At 44.6% G+C, this 23940-nt stretch overlaps 1 protein-coding gene and 2 long non-coding RNA genes across 5 annotated transcripts; 2 read left to right on the forward strand and 1 right to left on the reverse strand.

Annotated features, from left to right (window-relative positions):
* The first annotated feature begins 1953 nt into the window (after positions 1–1953).
* LOC144375161 (uncharacterized) lies at positions 1954–7196 on the forward strand. Its single transcript, XR_013434640.1, has 2 exons — positions 1954–2203; positions 7054–7196. It is a non-coding gene; the product is annotated as an uncharacterized LOC144375161 (long non-coding RNA).
* A 107-nt stretch (positions 7197–7303) lies between these two features.
* Positions 7304–23719, reverse strand: LOC144375159 (uncharacterized). 3 transcript variants are annotated; one of them, XR_013434638.1, is made up of 3 exons: positions 22586–22966; positions 10767–13589; positions 7304–9832 (listed from the first exon to the last, which is right to left on the reverse strand). It is a non-coding gene; the product is annotated as an uncharacterized LOC144375159 (long non-coding RNA). The 3 variants fall into 3 exon arrangements; XR_013434637.1 differs by having other exon boundaries at positions 7304–12439; positions 22586–23719; XR_013434636.1 differs by having other exon boundaries at positions 7304–13589; positions 22586–23719.
* Positions 9415–14275, forward strand: LOC144375157 (glutathione S-transferase theta-2B-like). Its single transcript, XM_078038874.1, has 5 exons — positions 9415–9619; positions 10224–10311; positions 11583–11733; positions 11819–11992; positions 12317–14275. The coding sequence occupies exons 1-5, from the start codon at positions 9415–9417 to the stop codon at positions 12524–12526; spliced, it is 828 nt and encodes a 275-aa protein (XP_077895000.1). The 3' UTR covers positions 12527–14275.
* Positions 23720–23940: the final 221 nt, after the last annotated feature.

Consider the following 23940-nt stretch of genomic DNA (forward strand, 5'->3'; position numbering starts at 1 on the left):
ACAAAATTTCACTGATACTTTTTTGTCTTGCTTATATAAGTTTTCTAGGATTTGTTTGGTGTTATTAGTTTGGCTTTGTTAATTTATGCTGTTTAACCTATGCTAACCAAAATGTTCGTCTATTATTTAGTTTGGTTTCCTTTGATAACCATAAGGGATTCTGCCCTACTCCTATTCCAACCATGGATATCATGTGAACCATATGTCAAGACAATCCACTATAACCAAGAGGTGGTAGAACTTATATTTAGGACCTGTCCTTCAGAGGAATGCAATGGATGGATGACTGTTTGGAAAGATAAAAGAGGTCCATTGGAAAGAAACTTGATTTAGGAGGTCACCAATCTTGGGGTGAAGGTAACTGGCCACCCCAGAGGATTATTGCCACTCATGCTACAGCTACCTGGGCACAAAATGGCAGTTGGAGCTATAGAACTCCTATTTACATGTTAAGCAGAATTATTCACTTACAAGCTATACTAAAAATTATTATTAATCAGACTGCCACAGCCTTTGACCTCCTAGCCACACAATAGACCAGATGTGAGTGACTAACTATCAAAATTGCTTGGCATTAGATTACCTACTGGCTGAGGAAAAAGAAATATGTGGAGAGTTCAAAAGCTCAGATTGTTGCATCCAAATGGATGACAATAGACAAACAGTTAAGAATATAGCCAACAACACAAGAGAACTAGCACATGTGCTAGTTCATACCTAGAAGGGCATTAAAATTTGTGTCCCAAACATGCTTTTGGGAGATGGTTTTCAACTCTTGGTAGATTTAAAAGCTTAACTGGTATAGTGGGTATTCTGCTGTTAACCTCTTCATTGCTCCCATGTTTGGCTCCACTGTGCATTAAAACTAATGGGTCCACTATAGAAGTTGCTGTTGAAAGGATGACAACAACTAAGGTTTTGACATTATATAAAGCTTTAAGCCAAGATAATGGTAATGATGCTCTTAAATTTAAAGGATTAAATTACGGAGAGCATCATTAAAGGGGAGAATTCAAGTGGCACCCCCTTTCTCAACTGAAAACTCTTAACTAGGCCTCTCCAGAAGTCTTCACCCAGATTGAGCAAAAGAGACTCTGTAAAAGAGTTCAATGTAGATAAACTTTCTATTTTCATGTCACCCTATTTATTTGGCCACTGGCCGAGAAGATACCAGCATTCCAGATGCTGGACCCCTCACCCCGTTACTAGTTTTTCACAAACATATCCAGTATAGTACTTTGAAGAAATGTGCAAACAAAGCTTCAGGCCTTAAGCTGAGCTTCAAAGAGATGTCTACATTTTTAAGATAAGTTACAAATGGACTCCAAGGTAACAGCTGGCAGGGGGAGGAAAGAAAGGAAGGAAGAAGCTCCCCCCTTCTCAGGTATTGTCCTTGAAGAGTTAACTTGCCCAAAACAGTGAAAGAAAAAGCTAATTTTATGTGAACATCAGCAGACTATGAACTTCTGAGCCCCTCCCCTTACATGCTGGGTATAAAACACTGAAACTATCTGAACTCAGGGTTCAGGGGATTGATTGATTACAGCAAAAGCTGTGCCCTCTGAACCTGGCTGCAGCCAAATAAAACTGTTTCCTCCTGTCTTCGGTGCCTTACCTCATTTGTCCCTACAATACCATGAGCCAAATAAACTTATTTTCTTAATAAGGTTACTCAGCCTTGGGTATTGAATTTTAGTGCAATGAAAAATGGATATGTATACCCCAACTCTTGCATTTTTCCCATGAAGAACAGCTCCAGATGTCACCCACACTCATGAGAAGGTGAACTGATGCCATGAACAATCAAAACTATTTGGAACTGATCATACCAACTAGTCCCTAAGAAATCAGGAACTAAACTGAATCATTTGGAGGGAACAGAGAACTCTCAGTCAGTAGTCCCCAACATGGAAGGCTAAGAGCCCCACTGCTTGCCCAGTGCATTAACTTTGTACACTCTGTGTTTCCAGGGGGCCTCATGTACCCTTGGGGATTGTACCATGGTGTGTGGGTCCTGACTATCATGACTAAAAACTAGTAAGGGTGTGTCCAGCCCCTGGAGTGCTGGTATCTTCCTGGCCACTGGCCAAGTAAAACAGGGCAACATGAAAAATAGGAAGTTTATCTATATTGAATTCTTTTGCAGACACTTTTTTGGACAGTCCCCAAATCAGCCATGATGGAGATTTCTGGAGAAGCCCAGGTAAGATTTTTCTTTGGAGAAAAGGGGTGCCACTACAGTCTCACCTAGCTGAATGAAGTCCTACTGATAGTAATTTTGCTTTAAAGATTCCTTGGCCAAGGGCTAAGAGAGTGAATTGTACAGAAAAAGAGTTAACTTCACAGGCCTAACTACAGTTTCTTGGAATTCCCACTTAGAAAGTTGGCTGTTGGCTAGTGATTAGGAGCTTAGATTTTCACAATTAACATAAAGGAGTGTCTCATTAAGCCTAAATTATTTGTGCAATCCCCTTTAAAGATTCTAGAGTTTCAGTATGTGTCAGTTTCAGTACAGGACTGGCCCCCCTAGCCAAAACTCTGGGCAAGAAGGCTCTAAAGAAATTCCCAAGTTGGCATCATTTCGAATGTGTTATCACTCTTGTGGCTGGGGAAATTATGCATGTCCTGTGTAACTCCAATGGGAGAGGACTTTGAAACTTTGTGCTTGGTTCTCTGTACTTTGCTCCAGGTGCTATTTTGCTTTTTTGCTGATTTTGCTTGTAGTTGTTTGCTATGGTAAACATACTCATAAGTATGACTATGTGAGTACAAACCACTGTGAGAACAAGTCAGCAGTGTGAAATCATTGAACCCAGAGGTGGTCTTGGAGACCCTCAGGCAGAAAATGGCCTATTTCCAGACACATCCCATCTACAGCTTAGAAGCGTCCTTTGCTCATTACCACGTTGCACTGTTAAACCAGGAACATAGAGTGAATCTTACCAGAGCAATTAGGAAAAGTGACACTGGGGTCTCATGTTAGGCAAATAATGTGTGTCACATACAAAGGACAGAGGATAAATTTGTGCCTATTCAGGAAATCAAATATAATGATAAATTAAATATTAATAAACCAAGGTCATACATCACCTTGGTAGAACACTGGGCAGCTACTTAAATTACAAATAAATAGACTATACAGCAATATGAAAAATGGGCACACAAAATATTGATCAGAATAAGGTATGAAGAAGCTGACATCAAATCAGGCAATGTTTTTGGTTATTTTTACAGATATTTTGAAAATTATGTCTCATGACACATCTGTGAGAGTAGGAATTATCATTTCATTTGACAGCAAGAGATACCAGAATTTAGAGGAGTTAATGATATATTGAAGGTATCACAGATAATGAACAACAGAGTCAAGATTTTAAACACAGCCAGAGGGGCTGAGTTCCTGTGGATCAAAGTCCTCAGTGAACCCCAGGGTAGAGTTTACTTTCCAAACAGTGAATTTCCTAATTTTTGCAAAATTTGGACAGGCTGATAATTTCCCAAACTGGGCTGGGGTTGTGGCTCAGCAGTAGAGCATTTGCCTAGCATGGGGCAAAGATCTGGATTCGATCCCCAACACCACATAAAAATAAATAAAGAAAGATATTGTGTCCAAGTATAACTAAAAAATAAATAATAAAAAAAAAATTTCCCAAACCATCAAATACTGATTCTGATTCTTCTTCCCCTCATCCTCCTCCTTCTCCTTTTTCTTCTTCTTCTGCTTAATAGATTTTCCTTCAGTTAATCTTTTTTTTTTAATCTTGATTTTCAGTATAAACAAGAAGAAATGAGGCTGCATCTTCAACATTTCACTTGAAACTCTCCTCAGCCAAAAATCCAAGTTTATCATTTCAAGTTCTGCCTCCCATTCAACTAGAGGACACAATTCAGCTAAGATTTTTGCTTGTATGTAGGTTCCCCTTCTAAGGAATGATTCCCTTTACTCCAGCTTCCAAAAACATGTTCCTCATTTGTTCTGAGCCCTTATATTTTTTGTTTGTTTTGTTTTTGAAAACAAGGCCAGAGGGCTGGGGTTGTGGCTCAGTGGTAGAGCACTCGCCTAGCATGTGCGAGGCCCTGGATTCAGTCCTCAGCACCACATAAAAAATAAATAAATTAAATAAAGGTATTGTGTCCAACTACAATTAAAAAATAAATATTAAAAAAAAAAAGAAGAAGAAAACAAGGCCAGGGATCCACCCAGGACCTTGTGCATGCTAGGCAAACACTTTTCCTCTGAAATAAACCCCCAGCCCTCAGCTGTGTTTTTAGTGTTCATGTTTCTACCAATAGTCTGCTTATGGTGACTTATTTATGCCCTAGGTAATACAGGCTTTCTCTACTGCTTCTCACTCCTCTGGAACCCTCCCAGGCAGAGTCTGTAACATTCATATTTCTACTAATAGTCTGTACAAGGTAATTTAGGCTTTTTGTATTAAGGGCCTCAAATCTTTTCCAGCCTTTCCCCATCACCCAATTCCATACTTACATACAAGGGTTTGTTGATTTGTTTTCACAGTAGTAGCCCATTTTCTGTTGATAAAATATGTGTTACTTCTCTGTAGCTGGCACGATAGATTACCACACACTTAGTGGCCTAAAATACATAAGTTTATAATCCTAACAATTTTAGGGACCAGAAGTCTAATTTATTTCACTGGTGCCAGCAGGGTCACTTGCTTTCCAGAGGCAATAGGGAAGCATTGGTTTTCTGACTTTTTCCAGTTTTTTGAGTTGCATTCCTTGGTTATAGCACCTTCCTCCATTTTCAAAACCAGCGATGTAGCATCTTCAAAACTCTCTCTGCTTCCATCTTCTCCCGTCTTATGTGTCAAATTTCCCTCTGATTCCTTTTTATAAGGACACTTACAGCCTGGCATGGTGGAGCATACATAATCCCAGTGATTCCAGAGGCTGAGGCAGGAGGATAGCAAGTTTGAGGCCTGCCTCAGCAGCTAAGGAAATTTAATGAGACCCTCAAAATTAAAAATAAATAAATAAATAAGTCTGAGAATGTAGCTCAGTGGTAGAGCACCCCAGGATTCAATCCTCAATACTGGAAAGAAAAAAAAACACTTGTGATTGAATTTAGGGCTCAATTAGATAATTTAGGATTTCATCTTTATCTCAGTATCCTTAACTAAATCACTTCCGTAGTCTCTTTAGGTGTAAAGGCAATATTCACAGGTTCCAGAGTGTTATGCTTTGATATGAGGTATCCCCCCAAGCTCCTATGTTAGTGTAGGAATGTTTGGGGATGAAATGATTGGATTGTGAGAACTGCAACCTAATCAGCCTACCTGGGTGTGAATGGTCTGAGCAGTAATTGTAGGCAGGTGGGGAGTGACTGGAGAAGGTGGGTCACTGAGCTGAGTAGCTTCTCCCTGTTCACCAGGCCCTTCAGCCATGGTCTGCCTTGCCCCTGGCCTGAAGCAATGGAACTGGCCCAGATGGACTCAACATCTGAAACCAGAAACCCAAATAATGTTTTCCTCCTCTAAAATTGTTATTGTCAGGTATTTTGATCATATCAACACAAAGCTGACTAACACAGGGTATTAGGATCTGGATATACAGGGAGGAGATGTCCCTCCCTCTGATGTGTTTTGATTTTGTCCCCCACAAAAAATGTGTTTAAAAACTTAATCCCTGATGGAAGAACACTGATAGGTTGGGCCTGATGGGAGGTATTTGGGTTATGAAGACACAACCCTTAAGAATAAATTAATACAAATACAAGAAGAACTTGAAGCTATGACTTCAACTTCTTGCGCTTGCACACACTCTCTTGTTCTCTCTCTCTCTCTCTCTCTCTCTCTCTCTCTCTCTCTCTCTCTCTTCTCTCTCTCTCTCTCTCTCTCTCTCTCTCTCTCTCTCTCTCTCTCTCTCTCTTTGACCTTCCACTTTTGTCATAGGATGATACAGCAAGAAGGCCCTTGACTGATGCCTATCCCTAGATCTTCTCAGTCACTGAAACTGTGAACCAATAAATTATCATAAGTTACACAGTTGGTAGCATTTTGTTATAGCTGCACAAGACAGACTAAGACATCTTGCTTACATTAGTTGGGTGCTGTGCCAGCTTCTTCTAGAATCCATGTCTTTCCCTGCTTCACTCTTCAACAATTGTTCATAGCAAAGACGTGTAATTGTCACATCACCTTCCCCTGCCACACACCACTGCCTTTGAATTTAAGGTCTAGATTTTAGCATTCCCTCCCCTTCACCCTTCTCTTCTCTTTCTGGCTTAGCCAAGGCTTTTCCTTCTCCCCAGTCTCTCCAGAGGTGAGGGGACAGCCAGCAGTTGGCCACAAGAGACCACCTCAGGCTGCTGGCTTCAGAGATTTCTGGAGTTTGGGGCCTCAGAACCAAGTTTCAGGGGGCAAGGGGCAGGTGAGTGATGCATAGATATTGATAACCTTGCAATGAAGCCATCTGACACCTGATAAACAGGAGAAAAATGTGTATAAGAAGGAAGACAAGGATAAAGCAAGAGGAATTTTAGGTCAAGACTCAAGATTTGTAGTGGGGAAAGAAGGTGAAAGGTTAATAATCTTGAGAACTGTTTGCTAATCATGTTCCCAGAATGTGCTGTCCCCAACTGCCAAACTGCAGAATGTAACTTCCCTCCCTGCCCTCTCCAAGGAAAGTATATAAGCTCTGCGTAAGCTGTTCTCAGGGCTCTTTGCTCTATTCAAGCGAGCTCTGAGCCCCAGCATGCTGGACCCCCAATAAACCCTTTGCTGTTGCATGAGACAGTCTCTTGGTGGTCTCTTCTTCTGATGTTCGCCCGACCTTTACAAAGGCAATAGAGGGGAAGAGGTTGAAGGTAGAGGAATGTTAATGGTTTGAATCTGGAATGTCCCCCAAAGTCTCATTTGTTCAGAATGATTGAGTCATGAGGACTCTAATTTCTTCAGTGGATTAATCAATCCATTGATGGCTAAATGGACTATTGAGAGGTAGGACCTAGTAGAAAGAAATAGCCTATTGGGGGCATGTTCTGGAAGGGTTTCTTTCTGACCCCTACTTCTCTTTCTCTCTTCCTCCTAGGTCTCACAAGCCAAGGAGATTTCCTCCACTACACACTTCCACCATGATGTTCTACTTCACCTCAGGCCCACAACAATGGAATTAACCAACCATGGACTGAAATGTCTGAAACTATGAGCCAACATAAACTTTTCCTCCTCTAAGTTGCTTTTGTTAGGTATTTTGGTCACAGCAACAAAAAGTTGACTAACATAATGTTATAGTTGAAGCTTTGTCCCGGGGTTTCATACTGACTTCCAGGCCACTCATGTATAATCGAATCAAGCCTTTATTGAAGCACACTGGTGCAACTGTCCAGAATATAAAGCTGTTCCCATGATCAGCCTTGAACAATTGCAAGGGCACTCCTTATAAGCCTGAAAACTGCAAAAGGGATGTTCGGGGGGTCTAGCCAATGCAAGCAAGCCAGGTTACAGAAGCAGAAGAGTGCAGTCAAGCAGCAGGAAGCCTAACTAAACACAGTTAGCCCAATCACTCCAGTTACAGAAACAGAGCCCCATGACCCTAGTTACAGAAACAATGCCCATTAGGTAGTTTTGTGTTCTTAAAGGTTTCTGTAGCAAAAGGAAAAGAACATCTTGCCCCAGTCATGACCCTTCTACTTGGCATGGTTGTTTTACAGAATGGAGTACAAAACAAAATGGAATCACATTTGTTTTTACTGTTACACTAAGAAGAGACAAGCTAAGTGGCCAAGTGAAGTCCTTGCCAGGGGCAGATGGCCAAGGGTAAAGCATAATTAGGCACCTGAGCCTGAAGGTGGGAGGTCCTATCATTGTGGACAGAGGCCAGAGGAATGCAGAGGCCCATCAGCTTATGAGGCAGGTCTGATTATGAGAAGTGACCATCCCAAGGAGAGCCTGCCTATCAGAATCTGATAGTGGACTAATGCAGGAAACTCTCAAAATCTTCTGGGACCAAATCAGGTCCTTTAGTAGATATAAACTTCTATTTGGCACATTTACTCTTCCAACTTCCCTCCACACAAGATGAACCCATAGCCCATTAGAGCTTCTGAAGCTTCACCTGGAAGTTTTTTTTGTGTTTGTCAGAATTATTTTCCGTGGAAATTCAATGCCAACTGGTTTAGACTCAAAAAAGAGCCCCCCCTCCAAAAAAAAGAAAAAACATTGGATTTCCTGTAAATATTCAATCCTAAGAGAGGAGAGGTATACAGGACACCGGAAGAACTGCGGTCAGAACCTTCTCCTCACTCCCAAGTTTCTTTTTCTGTGTGTTAGCTTCTCCCTCTGGGACCAGCCTGCTCAGTGAATTCTGGAAATGTCATTGGAGGCTACCCCAGCCCACAGTTATCTCTCCAAAGGGACTGCCTTTCTCCTGAGTTCCAATTTCAAAATTCCTGGGTAAATCAGGCAATATAGTGTTCACCTGCAGTCCCAGCTATTTGGAAGGCTGAAACAGAGCCCAGTCTGAGAGCATAGGGAGAACAGGATCTCAAATAGGAAAAAAACAAACAAACAAACAAAAAACAAAAAACTCAACTCCCAGGGAAGTGTTCTGATCCCTGACTTGGGTCACTGACCAGAGGGGAAAAGATACTCAGAAAGAATCAGCTAAAATCAGTGCCCAGCCGGGTACTATCACTGTGTCCCCTGGGAAGATGGGAGGGTGGGGTGAGGAGAGTCAGGAAGGAGAGGTTCCTGTGCAGTCATTCCAGCCTGTCCCCTGCTTCTTGGTCTTCCTGACCCCATCCTGTCCGTGCTCCAGCTTTCTGAGCACAGCTGCTCTGCTGGGGAACCATGGAAAGTAGAAAGTTCTTCCATAAGGCAAGGTTTCCACCAGGCTGGGACACACCTGCACAGGTGACTCCCGACTGAATAAGCTTTAGATCCCTTCCAGCGACACCTGACAGCTGGGAGTGAAAGAACACATTTCCCCGCCCCTTGCCTCCATTCTTCCTTTCGTTGCAGAATCCAGAAACAAAATTCTGAAAGTAACCTCTAAAGTCTGGGCCCTGGAGATTTTCCAGGAGGACAGAGCGCGCCCATTTCCATTTCCAGGGTAGGGTGAGATTAGCAACTGGGGTTGGGTCCCTGGTACTCGGGGTGGCGGGGGTGGGGTGAATAAAGCCGCTACTCTCTATCCAAAGCCTTGCTGTCCCCCAGCGCACACCCACCACGTCACTGCACAGCATCCCCAAGGCGAAACTCCCTCCGAAGTGGGCCTTCCCTTCCTCGCCCAGCGCCCGGAATGGATCCTCTTCAGGATTCTGGTGGCGGAGCGAGGTCAAGCGGGCGGGGAAATGAAAGACCTGACACAGAATCGGGGCGGGCGTAGACAACTGCCTGGGTGGAGCGGGATGCGCCCCACTGACAAAAGGGGCGGGGTCTGGGCCCTTATATGTCGGGGGCCACCCGGAGTCTCCCTGTCCTGCTGCTCCAGAACACTGTCTCCGTTTTCCTTGCTGTCATCGCTGTCCGCGCCAACCCCGCCATGGGCCTGGAGCTCTACCTGGACCTGCTGTCCCAGCCCTGCCGCGCTGTCTTCATCTTCGCAAAGAAGAATGGCATCCCCTTCCAGCTGCGCACGGTGCACATTCTCAAAGGTGGCCCAGGAGCGACTGTCAGCTTGTTTGCAGACCGGGTGCATCCACAGGCCCAATGCCAGGCTCCTCCCTGAGCGCCCCCTACCCTCCAAGTCTGTACAGCAGCCACTTCTCCTGCAGCACAGCCTGCTATTGAGTGGCCTTGGACAGGTCCAAGCCTCTCTGAACTTTAGCTTGCCCTGCTGCAAAGGAGGAGGAGGAGGACACTTTCTCCTATGTGGAGTAGGGAGAAAAATCACAGGAGTTTTCAGATTTCCTATGTTAAAGGCACTCATTTAATCGTTGAGGCCTTGGAAGAGCTGAGCCACCCACTGTGCTGCCCCTCCTGTTTACCCATCACCTCCCCATCCCTGCTAAATAACTTTTCTTGACGCACCCACAGCACCTGGCTGTCCCTGGAAGGCAGGGAAGGGAGGCCATCCTCATTCCCAGGGCACCAGGCTCAGCCTAGGAGGCCCAGAAAGGGGGGTGGGACTGATAGGCCCTCTGGCTACAACCCAGCCCCAGTAGGACCTTGGTTGGAGAGAAAGAGGGAGGGTAAGGGGTCCAATTCCTGCCCCAGCCCCAACATGTTTTTTTTTTTTTTTTTAAACTTCTTCCTCAGGGCAGAACTGCAGCAAGGAGTTCTTGCAGATTAACAGCCTGCAGAAGGTGCCTGTGCTCAAAGATGGTGACTTCATCCTGACTGAAAGGTGTCTTCCTTCCCTCTCTCCTAATTCCTGAGCCTTCCAGCCTCTCCCACCCCTCCTCTTGTGGGCTCTTGCAGACCCTGTGGGGCAGTGAGGGAAAAGGTTGAGGGAGAGCAGGATCTGTTACTAGGGACTGATCCACCCTGTCCCTGCTTCTGTCTATAGCCTCCTCTGCTGGTCCCTAGTGCTTCTCCACTCCCAGACTGAGGGGTATTGGAGAAGAGGTCAAGGAGACATTTGTCCACTGTTGGACAGAGAGTAGGTTCAACAAATGGAAGCTGGAAAGGATCTCTCCAGACTTTTCAGATATTCCCTGCCCCAGACTGCCCAAGCTGGCTCTGGAGACCAGTGCCAGGGCTTGAAGGCATAGCTCCTGCTGGGTTCTCCCATCATGCAGGAAGAGGACAAGAGGTCAGAGGACTATGAAAATAATGGCTGCTGAGCATGGTGGCACATACCTGTAATCCCAGTGACTTGGGAGGTTGAGATCATGAGTTCAAAGCCAACCTCAGCAACTTAGTGAGGCCCTAAGCAACTCAATGAGGCCCTGTCTCAAAATAAGAAATAAAAAGCGCTGGGGATGTTGTTCAGTGGTTAAACACCCCTGAGTTCAATCCCTAGTACTTCCCTCCCACAGGAAAAAAAAAAAAAGCAATGGCTAAGGAACCTGTCCAAGGAAACCTGAGAATATGCTTTCCCTTCTGATTGCTGACCCATGCATGTGTGGCTATTCAAAAGCCTCCATGGAAGCCCACTGTGTGCCTGCTCCATGCAGGATTCCAGGGGCCAAGAGAGTCAGTTGTCTGAGCTGTGAAGCCTTGGGACAATTTCATTTAACTGTCTGGAGCATTGGTTTCCTCATATACAAAAGGGAGAACAAGAGCCTCTACCTTATAGGGCAGATGCTGAGATAAGCAGGAAGCAGCCCAGACTTGTCCCAGAGACAAGTCTTTGAAAGGACAAACAAGTCTGGCTGAGAGATGGAGGAAAGCGCTAGGGGTGTAGCTCTGTGGTAAAGCATTTGCCTAGGCACAAGGCCCTGGGTTCAATCCCCAGAACTTAAAAAAAAAAAAAAAAGAGGAAGGAAGGGATTTTGAGGGCAGGAGTCAGGAAGAAAAGGAGAAATCAAAGAGGTGAGAATAGGGAAGAGTGAGGACAGAAGTATCCATCAAATGCAGAGAAGCCCCAAGGACCCACTGGGGGATGGAAGCAGCTGGGAGGTAAAGGTTCAGAGGCAGGGTCCTTACAGCCCCTCTTCCTATCCCTGTTTCCAGCTCGGCCATCCTGATTTACCTGAGCTGTAAGTACCAGGTAGCAGACCACTGGTACCCATCTGACCTGCAGACCCGTTCTCAGATCCAAGAGTACCTGGGCTGGCATGCAGACAACATCCGAAGCATCTTTGGGGTGACCCTGTGGATCCGGGTGAGGAGAGCCATCTGGAGATAGTCTCCTTCAGGGAACTGGGAAGGGGAAAGGTCACCATTGAGCCCAACCTCTTCCACATCAGGTGCTTGCACCACTTATTGGGATCCAGGTGCCTGAGGAGAAGGTGAATCGCAACAGGACCTATATGGACCATGCTCTGCAGCAACTGGAGTCCAAGTTCCTGGGGGACAAGCCCTTCCTTGTGGGACAGCAGGTGTCGCTGGCTGATCTCATGTTGCTGGAGGAGCTGATTCAGGTAGGAGATAGGCCAGTAGAGCAGTGGCTAAGGGCAGAACTCTTTCTATTGCCACTCCCACAAGTCAGAAATAATATGTTCTGGGGAAAGCCAGGATTTGCCCAGAATCACAGAGAAGGTCTCTGGCTAAACTGGGACCAGAACTTGACCTTCTGCTTCCTGCTTGGTGGTGTTACTCTGGCTGTTGTCAGGCCCTGGGGTTCACTTCACTGACCTGGGCCTCACGTAGAGGTTGGGGAAGGGATCATGTCCCTTACGTCTGTGCTGTGTTCCCAGCTCTGGGTCCTCAGTATCTTCACAACTTTCCCATCCTTGTCCCCGCAGCCCGTGGCTGTTGGCTATGATGTGTTTGTGGGACGGCCACGACTTGCAGCATGGCGTGGACGTATTGAAGCGTTCCTGGATACTGAGCTGTGGCAGGAGGCCCATGGCCCCATCTTCAACATTCTGGAACAGATGGCCAAAAAAACACTTCCTGTGCCCCCACCAGAGACCCAAAAAAATATGCTGTTTCGTATTTCTAAGATTCCTTGAGTGAATCGTATTTCTAAGATTCCTGCTTTATGCTCTTCATCACCTGTGTTGTGGCCTTGGTGTTCCCTGTGCTTATTCTATGACAATTTTGTGTCATTCCCAGCCTGGAGTGCTCCAATCTGACTAGAATAGACACTCATTCTGTTTTTTGCCCCCTTTTATCTTTTTCGTTTTGTTCTAGTCCCTTGTCTCTGGCTCCAGGAGGAGCTCTGCACAGACAGAACATCAGGTGTGTTTGACAATAATTCTCAGGTGCAGCATATATAACCAAATAAGAGACTAAATCCACAATATATAAAGAGCTCCTAAAAATCAATTACATGAAGGAAAACAGACCCAAAAAATTGGCAAACACTATCTTTGTTTTAAAAATAGTAAAGATTCTGGTGGGCATGATTGTGCCTGTAATCTCAGCTATTCTGGAGACTGATATACAACATAGCCATATTCTATCTCAAAATAAATTTTTTTTTTAAAAGGGAGACTGAGAATATAGCATCCTAGCATGCAGTACTGGGGATTAAACGGAGGCCCTCGGTTTAATCCTCAGTACTAAAAAAAGACTGTGAATAAGAAACAAAGAATAATTGCTTTTATTACATTGTTCTATTATATGTATGGGATAAAGTTTTGTCCCATTGACCCATATGATTAACTAAAGAAATCTCACAAATATCAAACTCCATATAAAACTATTAGCAAGGCAACAAAATATTAAGTAGCCAATTAGAATTGCAGACTATTACAGGATGAAGATGATGTTTCTCAGGACATACTAGTTGTTTTTGAAGTCTAGGAAACTTGAAAGATTTCTTTTGACAAGCACTAGTCTTCCAGGACAGTTTCACAGTAACAGCAAACAGTAGGATTTATACATGGTTACACAAACCTCCATGTGTATCACACCAGTTATTTTAACAGAGAGAATTCAATATAAAGAATTAGTATCCAGGGCTGGGACTTTTAGTAGCTCAGTGGTAAAGTACTTGCCTTGCATGTGTAAGGTACTGGATTCGTTCCTCAGCAACACATATAAATAAAGATTCTGTGTTTTCATCTACAACTAAAAAAATTTATTAAAAAGAATTAGTATCCAAATACAGACAAACCAGATTATCACAGAGAGTATCACTGCAAGAAGGCCCGCCCTTGGTCCCCATTCCTAGGACTAGGAACCAAGGAACGACATTGGAATTATGAAAACCTAGGTGCTAGAGGAGGGGCTCCTGAGAACTCAGACTTCCAAGAATGGTAATACTTAGACCCATGGTATCATCTCCTAAGAGTGCTCCAGCTTCTCAAGAGCTCTTCACAGGAAGCCATGAATACATTCTGGTAGGTGATGGTAGAGGTCACTGACAACCTATAATGGACTTCCTAACAACCTGCTATTATGCTCTTCATTACCTGTCTTGTATCCTTGTTGTTCCCTGTGCTTATTCTATGACAATCTTGTGTCATTCCCAGCCTGGAGTCCTCCAACCAGCAACCAAACTATGGCTGTACTGCCCTGGGGGTGGCTGGTGTGTGGCTGCCTTTTAGATGTAATTCTGGCTGCCTCTTCCTTTCAGAGATTCCTCGTACTTGCTCTTCTAGGCTTTTTCCTGCATCCCCCTGGGGTCGAGGATGAGTGGTGGCAGCCTGAACCTTTTTGATCCACCCTGTGTACTTTTCAGTTGTTTACAATTGGATGATTTTACTTTTAACAGACACTCCAATAAAGAATAAAAAAATAAGCAATAAAGTTAATCAAGACTCCTAATACCACTTCCTTAACAAGACTCCCAAAGCACAAGAAATAAAATCAAGAATTAATAAATGGGATGGACTCAAACCAAAAAGCTTCTTCTCAGCAAAAGAAACAATCAATGAGGTGAACAGAAAGCTTACATTTTGGAAGCAAATTTTTGCCACACACAAAAGTCAGATAGAGCACTAATCTCCAGAATATATAAAGAACTCAAAAAACTTAATGTCCCTAAAACAAACAAACCAATCAATAAATGGGCTAAGGATCTGAACAGACACTTATCAAAAGAAGATATATGTTCAATTAACAAATATATGAAAAAATATTCAGCAATTCAAGAGTAATTAGAGAAATGCAAATCAAAACTACTCTAAGATTTCCTTTCATAGATATTAAGAATACAGACAACAATAAATGTTGGCAAGATGTAGTGGGGGGAAGGCACAACCATACATTGCTGGTGGGACTGCAAATTGGTGTAACCAATCTGGAAACACTATGGAGATTCCTTAGAATCTTGGAAAGGAACCATCATTTGACCTAGCTATCCCACTCCTCAGCCTATACCCAAAGGACTTAAAAGCAGCACACTACAGGGACACAGCCACATCAATGTTCATAGCAGCTCAATTCACAATAGCTAAATTGTGGAATCAACCTAGATGCCCTGCAATAGATGAATGGATAAAGAAACTGTGGTATATATACCCAATGGAATATTACACAGCATTAAAAGAGAATAAAATCGTGGCATTTGCAAGTAAATGGATGGAGTTGGAGAATATCATGCTAAGTGAAGCAAGTCATTTCCAAACAAGCCACAGTTCGAATGTTCTCTCTGATAAGTGGATGCTGATCCATAACGGGGATCGGAGAGGCATGGGAAAAATTGGTGCTGCTGCAGGAATTCTTGGAGTGGCAGCGTAGCGTCCATCCACTCCCCTGCCTGGGTTGCTTTCTGGCCTCCTGCCTGCCTCTGATAGAATCATTCTTTGGCTTTTTTTTCAGATTCTGCAGCTGTCACCCTTCTCAGGTGCAGGTCAGGGTGATGTCCCTGCATCTTGTGCTATTGTCTGAGGAGTCCTTATCACTGGTGCATCCATGTCCAGCAGCCTATGACCCTTAGCTGTGATGAGAGGCATGACTGGTAGAATGACATGGGCAAGTGGAGGCTTTTTTAGGTAGAGAACAAACCCAGAAGGCCCATAACCCTATCCTGAGTCTCTGAGGCAGGTAGAGTCTCTGAAAATGTTACATTTGGAGTCCTCTTCAAGGAATAACAGACACAATAAAGACTTCTCTCTTGTCACCTGTCCTTGTCCATCCCCTCCATTGATTATTTTCTGTCCCTGATCTCACTCTCCACTGAATGAATGAATGAACAAAGGAATGGATGTTTCTCTGCTCTCTTCTTATCCCTATTTCCCCTTATTGCTTTCCTTTTTCTCTGGCTATTCTTTTCATCTCCCATTTCAGTGTGTGGCCCCAGATCCCTGATGGCAAATCTGGATGAGGAGCTGCCTGCATAGAGTAGATGCAGAGTCGATATGTTGGGCCCCAGGGTATCAGGCCAAGGGTTTCTGGCACTCCTGGGCATGCCAGAACTGGGACCAGCTTCCCATCACAAGTCTTGCTGGGAAACAGATGATTCTGCTGCACCTATCTATTTTCAGTTCCTGCCTGTCTGGGCTCCACATCAGCTAGTTCATGAAGGATGCTGATTCCTAGGGGGCTGCCTGGCCCTGGGAAAGGGCTCATGTTTATTGTGCTCCCAGTGACTCCTAGAGAGTACTGATGACCCAGCCAGGGGTCAGACTTGCACGTATGTCTTGGTCTCTCACTCTCAAGAGCACCAACCATGGTCCCAGAATTTCTCACAGTGACTCTACAAACACTTTAAGAATGGCCAAGGATTGCATGGTATCCACCCACCAAGCTAAGCCATGTGCTGTTTCTGAAACCAGACATAGTATCAGCCCCATGCAAGCCACAAAACCTGTGAAAGAGTAGGGAAAGCATTATAGTCCGCGTGTGTGGGCCAGGAAGGTGTGGCCAGAGGGTGGCACCTGTTTCCTCAGGTTCCAGAGTAGGCCCCTGACAACTTCCTGGGAGGCCTTAGCTGGATTCCAGAGGACAACACCCTGTGAAGGAGGATGAGAGGCAGACTGGGAAGACTACCTTTGGAAGAACCAGTGACTGTTAATACCAGATTCGCGGGACCCCAGTAGACCTCCAGGAACCGAATACGATGCAATCACACAAGAGTCTTTATTGCAAGCTCAAGCCTGGACTCACAACCATTCCCAATGCAGGGTCCCAGAGAGTGTGCCCCGGTCCTTTGTTCAGTGAGATTTTATAGGTTTTGGGGAGATACTCTATGGGTCACAGCATCACAAAACAAATCATTCCATACTGTGGGAAAATCAAACATGTGTGATTAGCACATTCAATGGTGGGGACAAGTTGGGTAGGGGTGATTGGCTAGTACAAGAAGGGGGTTCGTTTGAACTGATTGGTTTAGGCCACGAGCGGTGTACATGCTAAACTACATGGTTTCCCAATATGTTATCAACCACCATAAATTACTTGGGGGTCATCTGGCATTCCAGGTATTTTCTGTCTCATGCTGATTGGAGGTTGCTAGGGGGGTTGCCATGGGTCCTCACCTAGCCTAACTGAGTCAGGGACACCTGGCACTGCAGACCTTTCCCATTACTTACAGACAAACAACTCAGCAGGTTGGGTATGTACCTAGAGTGCTCTGTGTGTTTTTCCAAGGACAAGGGTCACGCCCCCTTCTTTAGGACAGGCCTTGAGTTAGAAGCTGCTGTTATTTATTTATTTTTTAAAATGGAGTCACATTAGTTTCTCATGACCAATCCTCAAAGGGTGATACCCCTACTTCCATTCCAAAGGACAGGGAGGGGTGTTGGCCCAGTGGGCACTGGGTCACCAGCCCACTGGGTCTGGAGGAAGTAGGTTTTAGGGAGGAGCACAGAATACTGGACCCATTTTGGGAGAAGGGCACTGGTCCAGAAGGGTGAGCAGCCAAGTCATGTACAAACTTCCCCTCCTCTCTGCCCTGGATTCCTAAAGGTGAACCCCATGGGAAAAGTGGCCCCCCCTCAGGGATGGTGACTTCCTGTACCATCTTGTCCCCAAACTGTAGCCAAACTCCTCCTAAGAAGGGTTTTAAATTCTTTAATGAAACCCTTCCAAAAGACTGTTACCAGGGTGATCCCCAGGCCTGTGAACACAATAACAATAGATACTGGGTGGCCATTAGGAAAAACCCAGGCCTGGCTCCACCCACACCATGCCCAAGTGGCTGGACATTTAATAGGAAGAATTGCTGGAAGAGGACTATTGATATACCCAATTGGCTGCCTGATTTGGTTAAGGCAAAAACAGTCAAATTACTTCTTCTCTCTCTTAAACTTGTCAATATCTCTCTCAGTCTTTTAAAGTCTACTAATATTACAAACTATGTACAGGGATGTTGGCTGTGTTTGCAGGCTAAAACTGAATACCTGGTAAATAGTTCTCAGGCTGCGCTCAAGGAGGCCTCTTTAACTCAAGACACCACAGCCAAACTCTCAGGTGTCCCTCTCTACAAGCTGCTCCATTATGTTTTCAGTCATCAGGAAACATACCAGTAGGAGACTTATCTGAGAAGCAATGTCAACAAAAAACCTCTCTACCAAAAGGTAGTAAGGCCCACTGCCCACCAGTCTCTGAAGCATCACTCTTATGTGGGATGACTGTATACCACTGTCTGTCCCCTGACTGGGCAGGCACATGTACTCTTGTTCTATTATTTCCCTATGTAGACATAAATCCAGGAGACACAGAAATACCAATCCCCCTCATGACACACATAAGACCCAAATGGGCGACCCAATTCATACCTCTCCTTGCTACTTTAGGAATTACAGCAGGTTTGGCGACAGGTACAGAGGGTTTGGCTACCTCCCTCACATACTATGATCAATTGTCCAAATTGTTCATAGATGACCTCCAACAAGTGACTGAGTCCATACTTACCCTCCAAAATCAATTAGATTCCCTAGTGGCAGTAGTCCTACAAAACCCAGAAGGCTTAGATATACTCACAGTGGAGAAAGGAGGCCTCTGCCTGTTCTTACAGGAAGAATGTTTTTTTTATGCTCATCAGTCAGGGATAGTGAAAGATAATATGAAACAACTACAGGAACAACTAGAAAAAAGAAAGCACAATTGGCACAACACTTCTATCAGGACCTCTTCACAAACCTCATCAGCTGCTGGATTCTACCGATACTGGGACCTCTAGTTGGGGTCTTTTTATTTTGTACTTTCCTTCCTTCCTTGCATTTTTAAATTCCTTCAAGGACAAATTAACAAAATCTCTAACCAAACTTTCAATCAGCTCCTCCTCAGGGATTACCAGTTACTTGCCAACGAGCTGGATGACACTCATGTCCACACATCCCAAGAAGCCTCCACCAAGTGCTGAAAGATGAAGATGCCAAATGACAACTCCACCGAAGGGCCATCTCTTGATTGACACTGAAGTGGATTGGACAGTATTAAGGAAAGAGGAGGTTCCCCTCCCCAATGGAAGCTGATTCCCGGACCTCAGATATTGGGGTGGGAGGTGATACAAGTTCTGAAGAAACCAAGGGTTGGCTTACTTGGAAGGATGTAGATGGTAGTCAGGGAGAAGTACACCCTCTGGTGGCGTCTGGCCTGACAGCTAATCTGCTGGGACAGAATATTTTTGCGGAAGCTGAGGTGTTCATCACCACAGATCACAAAGGGATATATGATGATATCCTAGAGGAAGAGGAGTACCAACAACAGTTTGGCCTATCAGGCTCCCTTAGCAATTACTGGGGGGATCCACTTTTTGAGACATCAAGGCGGAACACTCCTGCACCTCGTGTGAGACCTCACCCCCAATCCTAGAAGCCACTGTTTCTACGGTCCCCACCATTCCTTGGCTCCGGGGCCCTCCAGTATGGGTGAAACAGTGGCTGCTTCCCCTAGATAAACTACAAAAGTTGAAAGAGATAATATCAGAACAACTGACTCTAGGGCATACTAGGCCCTCCCTGAGCCCTTGGAATAGTCCCATATTTGTCATACAAAAGGACAGGGAAATGGAGAATATTACAGGACCTACGAAAGATTAATGAGTGGATGATTTCCATTGGTACCCCCTTGTGAGGGCTACCGTGGATCCCCTCCATCCTTCAGGATTTGACTCTCATTGTGATTGATATCAAGGATTGCTTCTTTTCTGTTCCCCTTGATCCCCAGGATGCAAAAAGTTTGCCTTCTCTGTTCCCTCTGTTAAATTCCAGGGGCCAGACCAAAGATATGAGTGGGTGGTGTTACCCCAGGGCATGGCTAACAGTCCAGCTTTTTGTCAACATTATGTTTCACAAGTCCTGCAACCCCTTTGGAGGTGATCGGTCATAATTCTATATGTTTACATGAATGACATCATTATTGGGGCAGCAGACGCCAAAGTGTTAGGCTCCGCCTATAAGGAACTCCAGACTCTCTTACAGAAGGGAGGATTACATATATGTAACGACAAGGTCCAGACCTTACCCCCCTTTTAAAATTCTAGGGGCCAAACTTAGGTTGGATTCTGTCTGTCCCCTTAAGCCTCAATTACTTTTCCAGTCATCCTATTCCTTGGTGAAATTACAAAAACTGTTGGGTGAACTCAACTGGTTAAGGCCTTGGCTTCACCTTCTTACAGAAGACCTGCTTCCGCTTTTCGACTCTTTAAGAGATAAAGTCTCCATAGATGTCATCACAATGACTCCACCGCATCAATTGCTATTCCAAAAGATTCAGTCAGCCTTAAATGCGGCACAATTGGCTTGCTAGAGGCCCCAATGCCCCCTCTGTCTTTGGATCCTCCCCAGCTCGGAGCTTTCTTCGGCCGCCATTACCCAGTTAGGTGAGCCTCCTCAATGGATACATACATCTGTGGGAGGGGCCCCTAGGGTCTATTCCCAATTTGACCAGTTGGCTGACCTGATAGTTAAGGGTATTGGGTGCAAGACAGGCTGAGTAAGCTGTCTGCAGGGCATGCCAAACAAAGTTAGCTGCAGGACGACATAACCACTCAAACCCTCTGTCTGGTTATCACCTGTTTGCTTCAAGCCCAAATGCCCAAGCCCCCCGCTTCACTGAACACTTCACTTCACCGCCCCCTGCTCAAGGCTGAACAGTCAACCCACAGCTCAAGGATAATCACTTAACCCCCTTGTGTGCCAACAAGGCAGTTGCAAACTCAGAGACCCTATTAGATTTGGGGTGTAAAAACTCCCTCCTGCTGGGCCCCTCTCTCTTTCTCTCTCTCTCTCTCTCTCTCTCTCTCTCTCTCTCTCTCTCTCTCTCTCTCTCTCTCTCTTCTCCTTTGTTGCACTACTGCAATAAAGCTCTCTTGGTTTCTCTGAGTGTTGTGGTCACTTTCCTTTCATTGGTGCCAAAACCCGGGAAAAGGGTTCAAACCCACTTTTGGGTCCCTCTTCCTTTGGAAGTGGCACTTACCGGATGGCCTGAACCCATTTTTTCAACCACCAGAAATCCATCCACCTCTGGCCTTCAATTGGTGAATTTCCCCTTCCTGGAGTCCTAAACCCAATGGTGGTGTTGGGAGGATTTGACCGTTGATTGTTTGGCAAACCTCTTTGCCCACCCGTAGGGAGGAAAACACCACACCACAGCCTTCAAGGCTATGGTGGCCTCAGGGACTCCTTCCTTGGGCAGATTAGACTTTTGGGTTCAAAATTATTCCCTTCCCTTCCCAGCTGGTAGTTTACCAACATAGGCTTTGTAGGTCTCCCTCAAAGGACTGTGTAACCTCTGGGAACACACAACAGAGAACAAGCATCACACCCCATCCAGACCTTCAAGGTCTTGGTGGCTCTCCTAAAGTCCTAGTCCTTTCACCTTCAAGACTCGGCTGCTAGAGAACCGCTTACCCTTCCCTTCCTCTCTCTTCCCCTGTCTCCCTCTTTCCCCTCTTTCCAGCCCTGGGAGTATCCGGCCTCTCCAGGAGGGGTCATGAAAAGCCTTGGCCAAAGTCTCCCATGGCTCTGGCTCCATCCAGGATGAGAGCTTTGACTGTCAGGATTTGGTGATGACCAATCTATGCAGCTCGAATCTGCCACTAAGGCACTTCTGATTTTTGGCTCTAGTGGGGATGCCCCTTTTGCCAATAAATCAATTTCCTCCTTCTCTCTTATGCTCTCTTTGTGTCTCCTTCCCTCTCTTCTATGCTACGTTTGTGTTTTCTTCCCTCTCCCTTATACTATGTTTGCAACATGGGTAATATGTCCTCTCTGCCAGTTGACTTTCCTCTACAATGCCTCTTGGATAATCTCAAAACCTTTTCCTTGACACCAGATATCAAACCCAAAAAATTGATCAAATAGAGCACCCAGATTGGCCCACTTATCCCTTAGACAACCAAAATAAATGATCCCCTTTTGGGTCCCTGGATCCCTCCATTCTAAGGGATCTCTACAATTACTGTGAGCATTCAAAAAAAATGGGTAAACATCCTTTATGTCCAGGCTTTTTTCTTGCTCCAATCTAATCCTGCTCTCTGCACCTCTTGCAAGCCTCTACAAATTCTTCTAGCTTGCAAACCAACTCCCCCAACCACCGATCCCCAACTTTCTCCTCCTCCAGACTCATCCACTACTTTTGACCCTGCTAATCAACCTCCACCCTATCGCCTGGCTTGAATAGGTCCTCACCTTTAGCCTTCTGCCCCAGACTCTCCACAAACACTCCCACCTCAGTAACCTGCTTTCTCCCCTCCAATTACTAGATCAAAAACTTACACCATCACCCTTCCTCAAACCATTGCCCCCTTGCTAAGGTAGCAGGTACTGAGGTACCCCTCCACCCACTCACTCCTCTCTTCTCCTGTCAGTGCCCACACCTGGGTCCCACCAGGTCCTCTTAGTAGCTAACCCAAAGCTCAAATGAGCTGAGGAGTGCCCTCAGACCCCTATTGGAGATCTGGTGAAAATGGCCTTTAAAGTTGCTTTGTCATCACTGAAAACAAGGTTACTAAGTATTGTCCTTTATAAGCTTTTTAAGATATTCACTCCCATCCTCCCTTCTGCACTACCTGTTCTACTGCTCAAGTTTTTGTTGCTAGGGAAAATCCCAAACCCCTTTCCCATTTTTCTTTTACATCTCCTTCCTCATTCTCAGATACACAGGAGCTGCTCTCAGCCCTGCCTTCCCTTCTTCCCCCTCCCTACCAGGCCCACAGAAAAGTCTTAACTGACCTTCTCCAGAAATATTCACCATGGTTGATTTAGGACTTTCAGCAAAAGAATCTCTACAAAAGAGTTCAATGTAGATAAACTTCCTCTTTTCATGTTGCTCTGTTTTACTTGGCCACTGGCTGGGAAAAAGCACTCCAGGTGCTGGACACCCCCTTACTAGTTTTTCACAAAAATATGTAAACAAGACCTCTGGCCTTGAGCTGGGATTCACAGTAATGACTACATTTCTAAGATAAGGGTGTTACCAACTGGGCTCCATTGTAACAGCTGGCAGGGGGAGGAAAGAAAGGGAAGAAAAATCTCTCCCTTTCCCAGGCATCCTTGAAGAGTTAACTTGCCCAGAACAGAGAGAACAGAAAAAAAAAACCCACAACTGCTTTTTGTGAACTTCTGCATACTCTGAACTTCTAAGTCCCTCCCCTTACATGCTGGATGCAAAATTCTGAAATTACCAAAACTTGGGGTTCAGGGAATTAATTGATTACAGCAGAAATGTTCCCTCTGAATCCGGTTGCAACCAAACAAGACGGTTTCCCTATCTTTGGTGCTATCTTAGGTGCCTTGCTCTGTCTGTCCCTACAACAGTATAATTCTATATACTTAAACATTGTTCATGTTTTCATGAAACAGTAAACAGATGTGATTAATTGTGTACTGCAATAACAAAATATCTCTTATTAATCTTATGAATTGCCTAAATTCAGAAATTTACAAGGATTGTTTCAAAATGTGAATAAAGAAGAGGTTAACAGATGGGAAAGAGAAATTAGAAGGTTCTAGATATGGATTTAAAAGAAGGAAAATGTGTTTCTGGATAAAAGAGTCTATATGATTAAGTAAATAAGAGGGTTTAAGCAAGTGATAAAGAATGTCTGTGTATATTGGCTATATAGGTTTAAACTTACACCACCACACTTCCTCAAACCATTGCCCCCTTGCTAAGGTAGCAGGTACTGAGGTACCCCTCCACCCACTCACTCCTCTCTTCTCCTGTCAGTGCCCACACCCAGGTAAGTTGGTTATATATGTAAAGAAGATCTGTGTAAGTTGGTTATATATGTAAGTTTTTTGAGTAAGTAATCTTGAAGGAATGAAGGATTATACAACTATGGTTAAACAACAACTGTTATTTTGCAATATTGTAATATGTTATTTCTTTAAGAGCTAAACTTGATTAATATAAAAATACCAATGTAATTGTGGTACTATTACTATTATTAAATGTGTTCATATTTTCCAGGTATGTAAGTCTTTAAGATAGAAGCTTTAAAAAAATGATATCAAGCTGGTGTTCTCCAAAAGGTTGCATGGTAATTTTAGGCTTATAAAAATAACATATTGGAGATTAATTATAC

Source organism: Ictidomys tridecemlineatus, chromosome 2 (assembly GCF_052094955.1).
Source record: "Ictidomys tridecemlineatus isolate mIctTri1 chromosome 2, mIctTri1.hap1, whole genome shotgun sequence".
Lineage (NCBI taxonomy): Eukaryota > Metazoa > Chordata > Mammalia > Rodentia > Sciuridae > Ictidomys > Ictidomys tridecemlineatus.

Coding starts and splice junctions, on each gene's coding strand:
- LOC144375157 (XM_078038874.1), top strand. CDS start 9,415: ATGTCGGGGGCCACCCGGAGTCTCCCTGTCCTGCTGCTCCAGAACACT. Junction 9,620..10,223: donor CACGGTGCACATTCTCAAAG/GTGGCCCAGGAG, acceptor CTTCTTCCTCAG/GGCAGAACTGCAGCAAGGAG. Junction 10,312..11,582: donor GACTTCATCCTGACTGAAAG/GTGTCTTCCTTC, acceptor CCCTGTTTCCAG/CTCGGCCATCCTGATTTACC.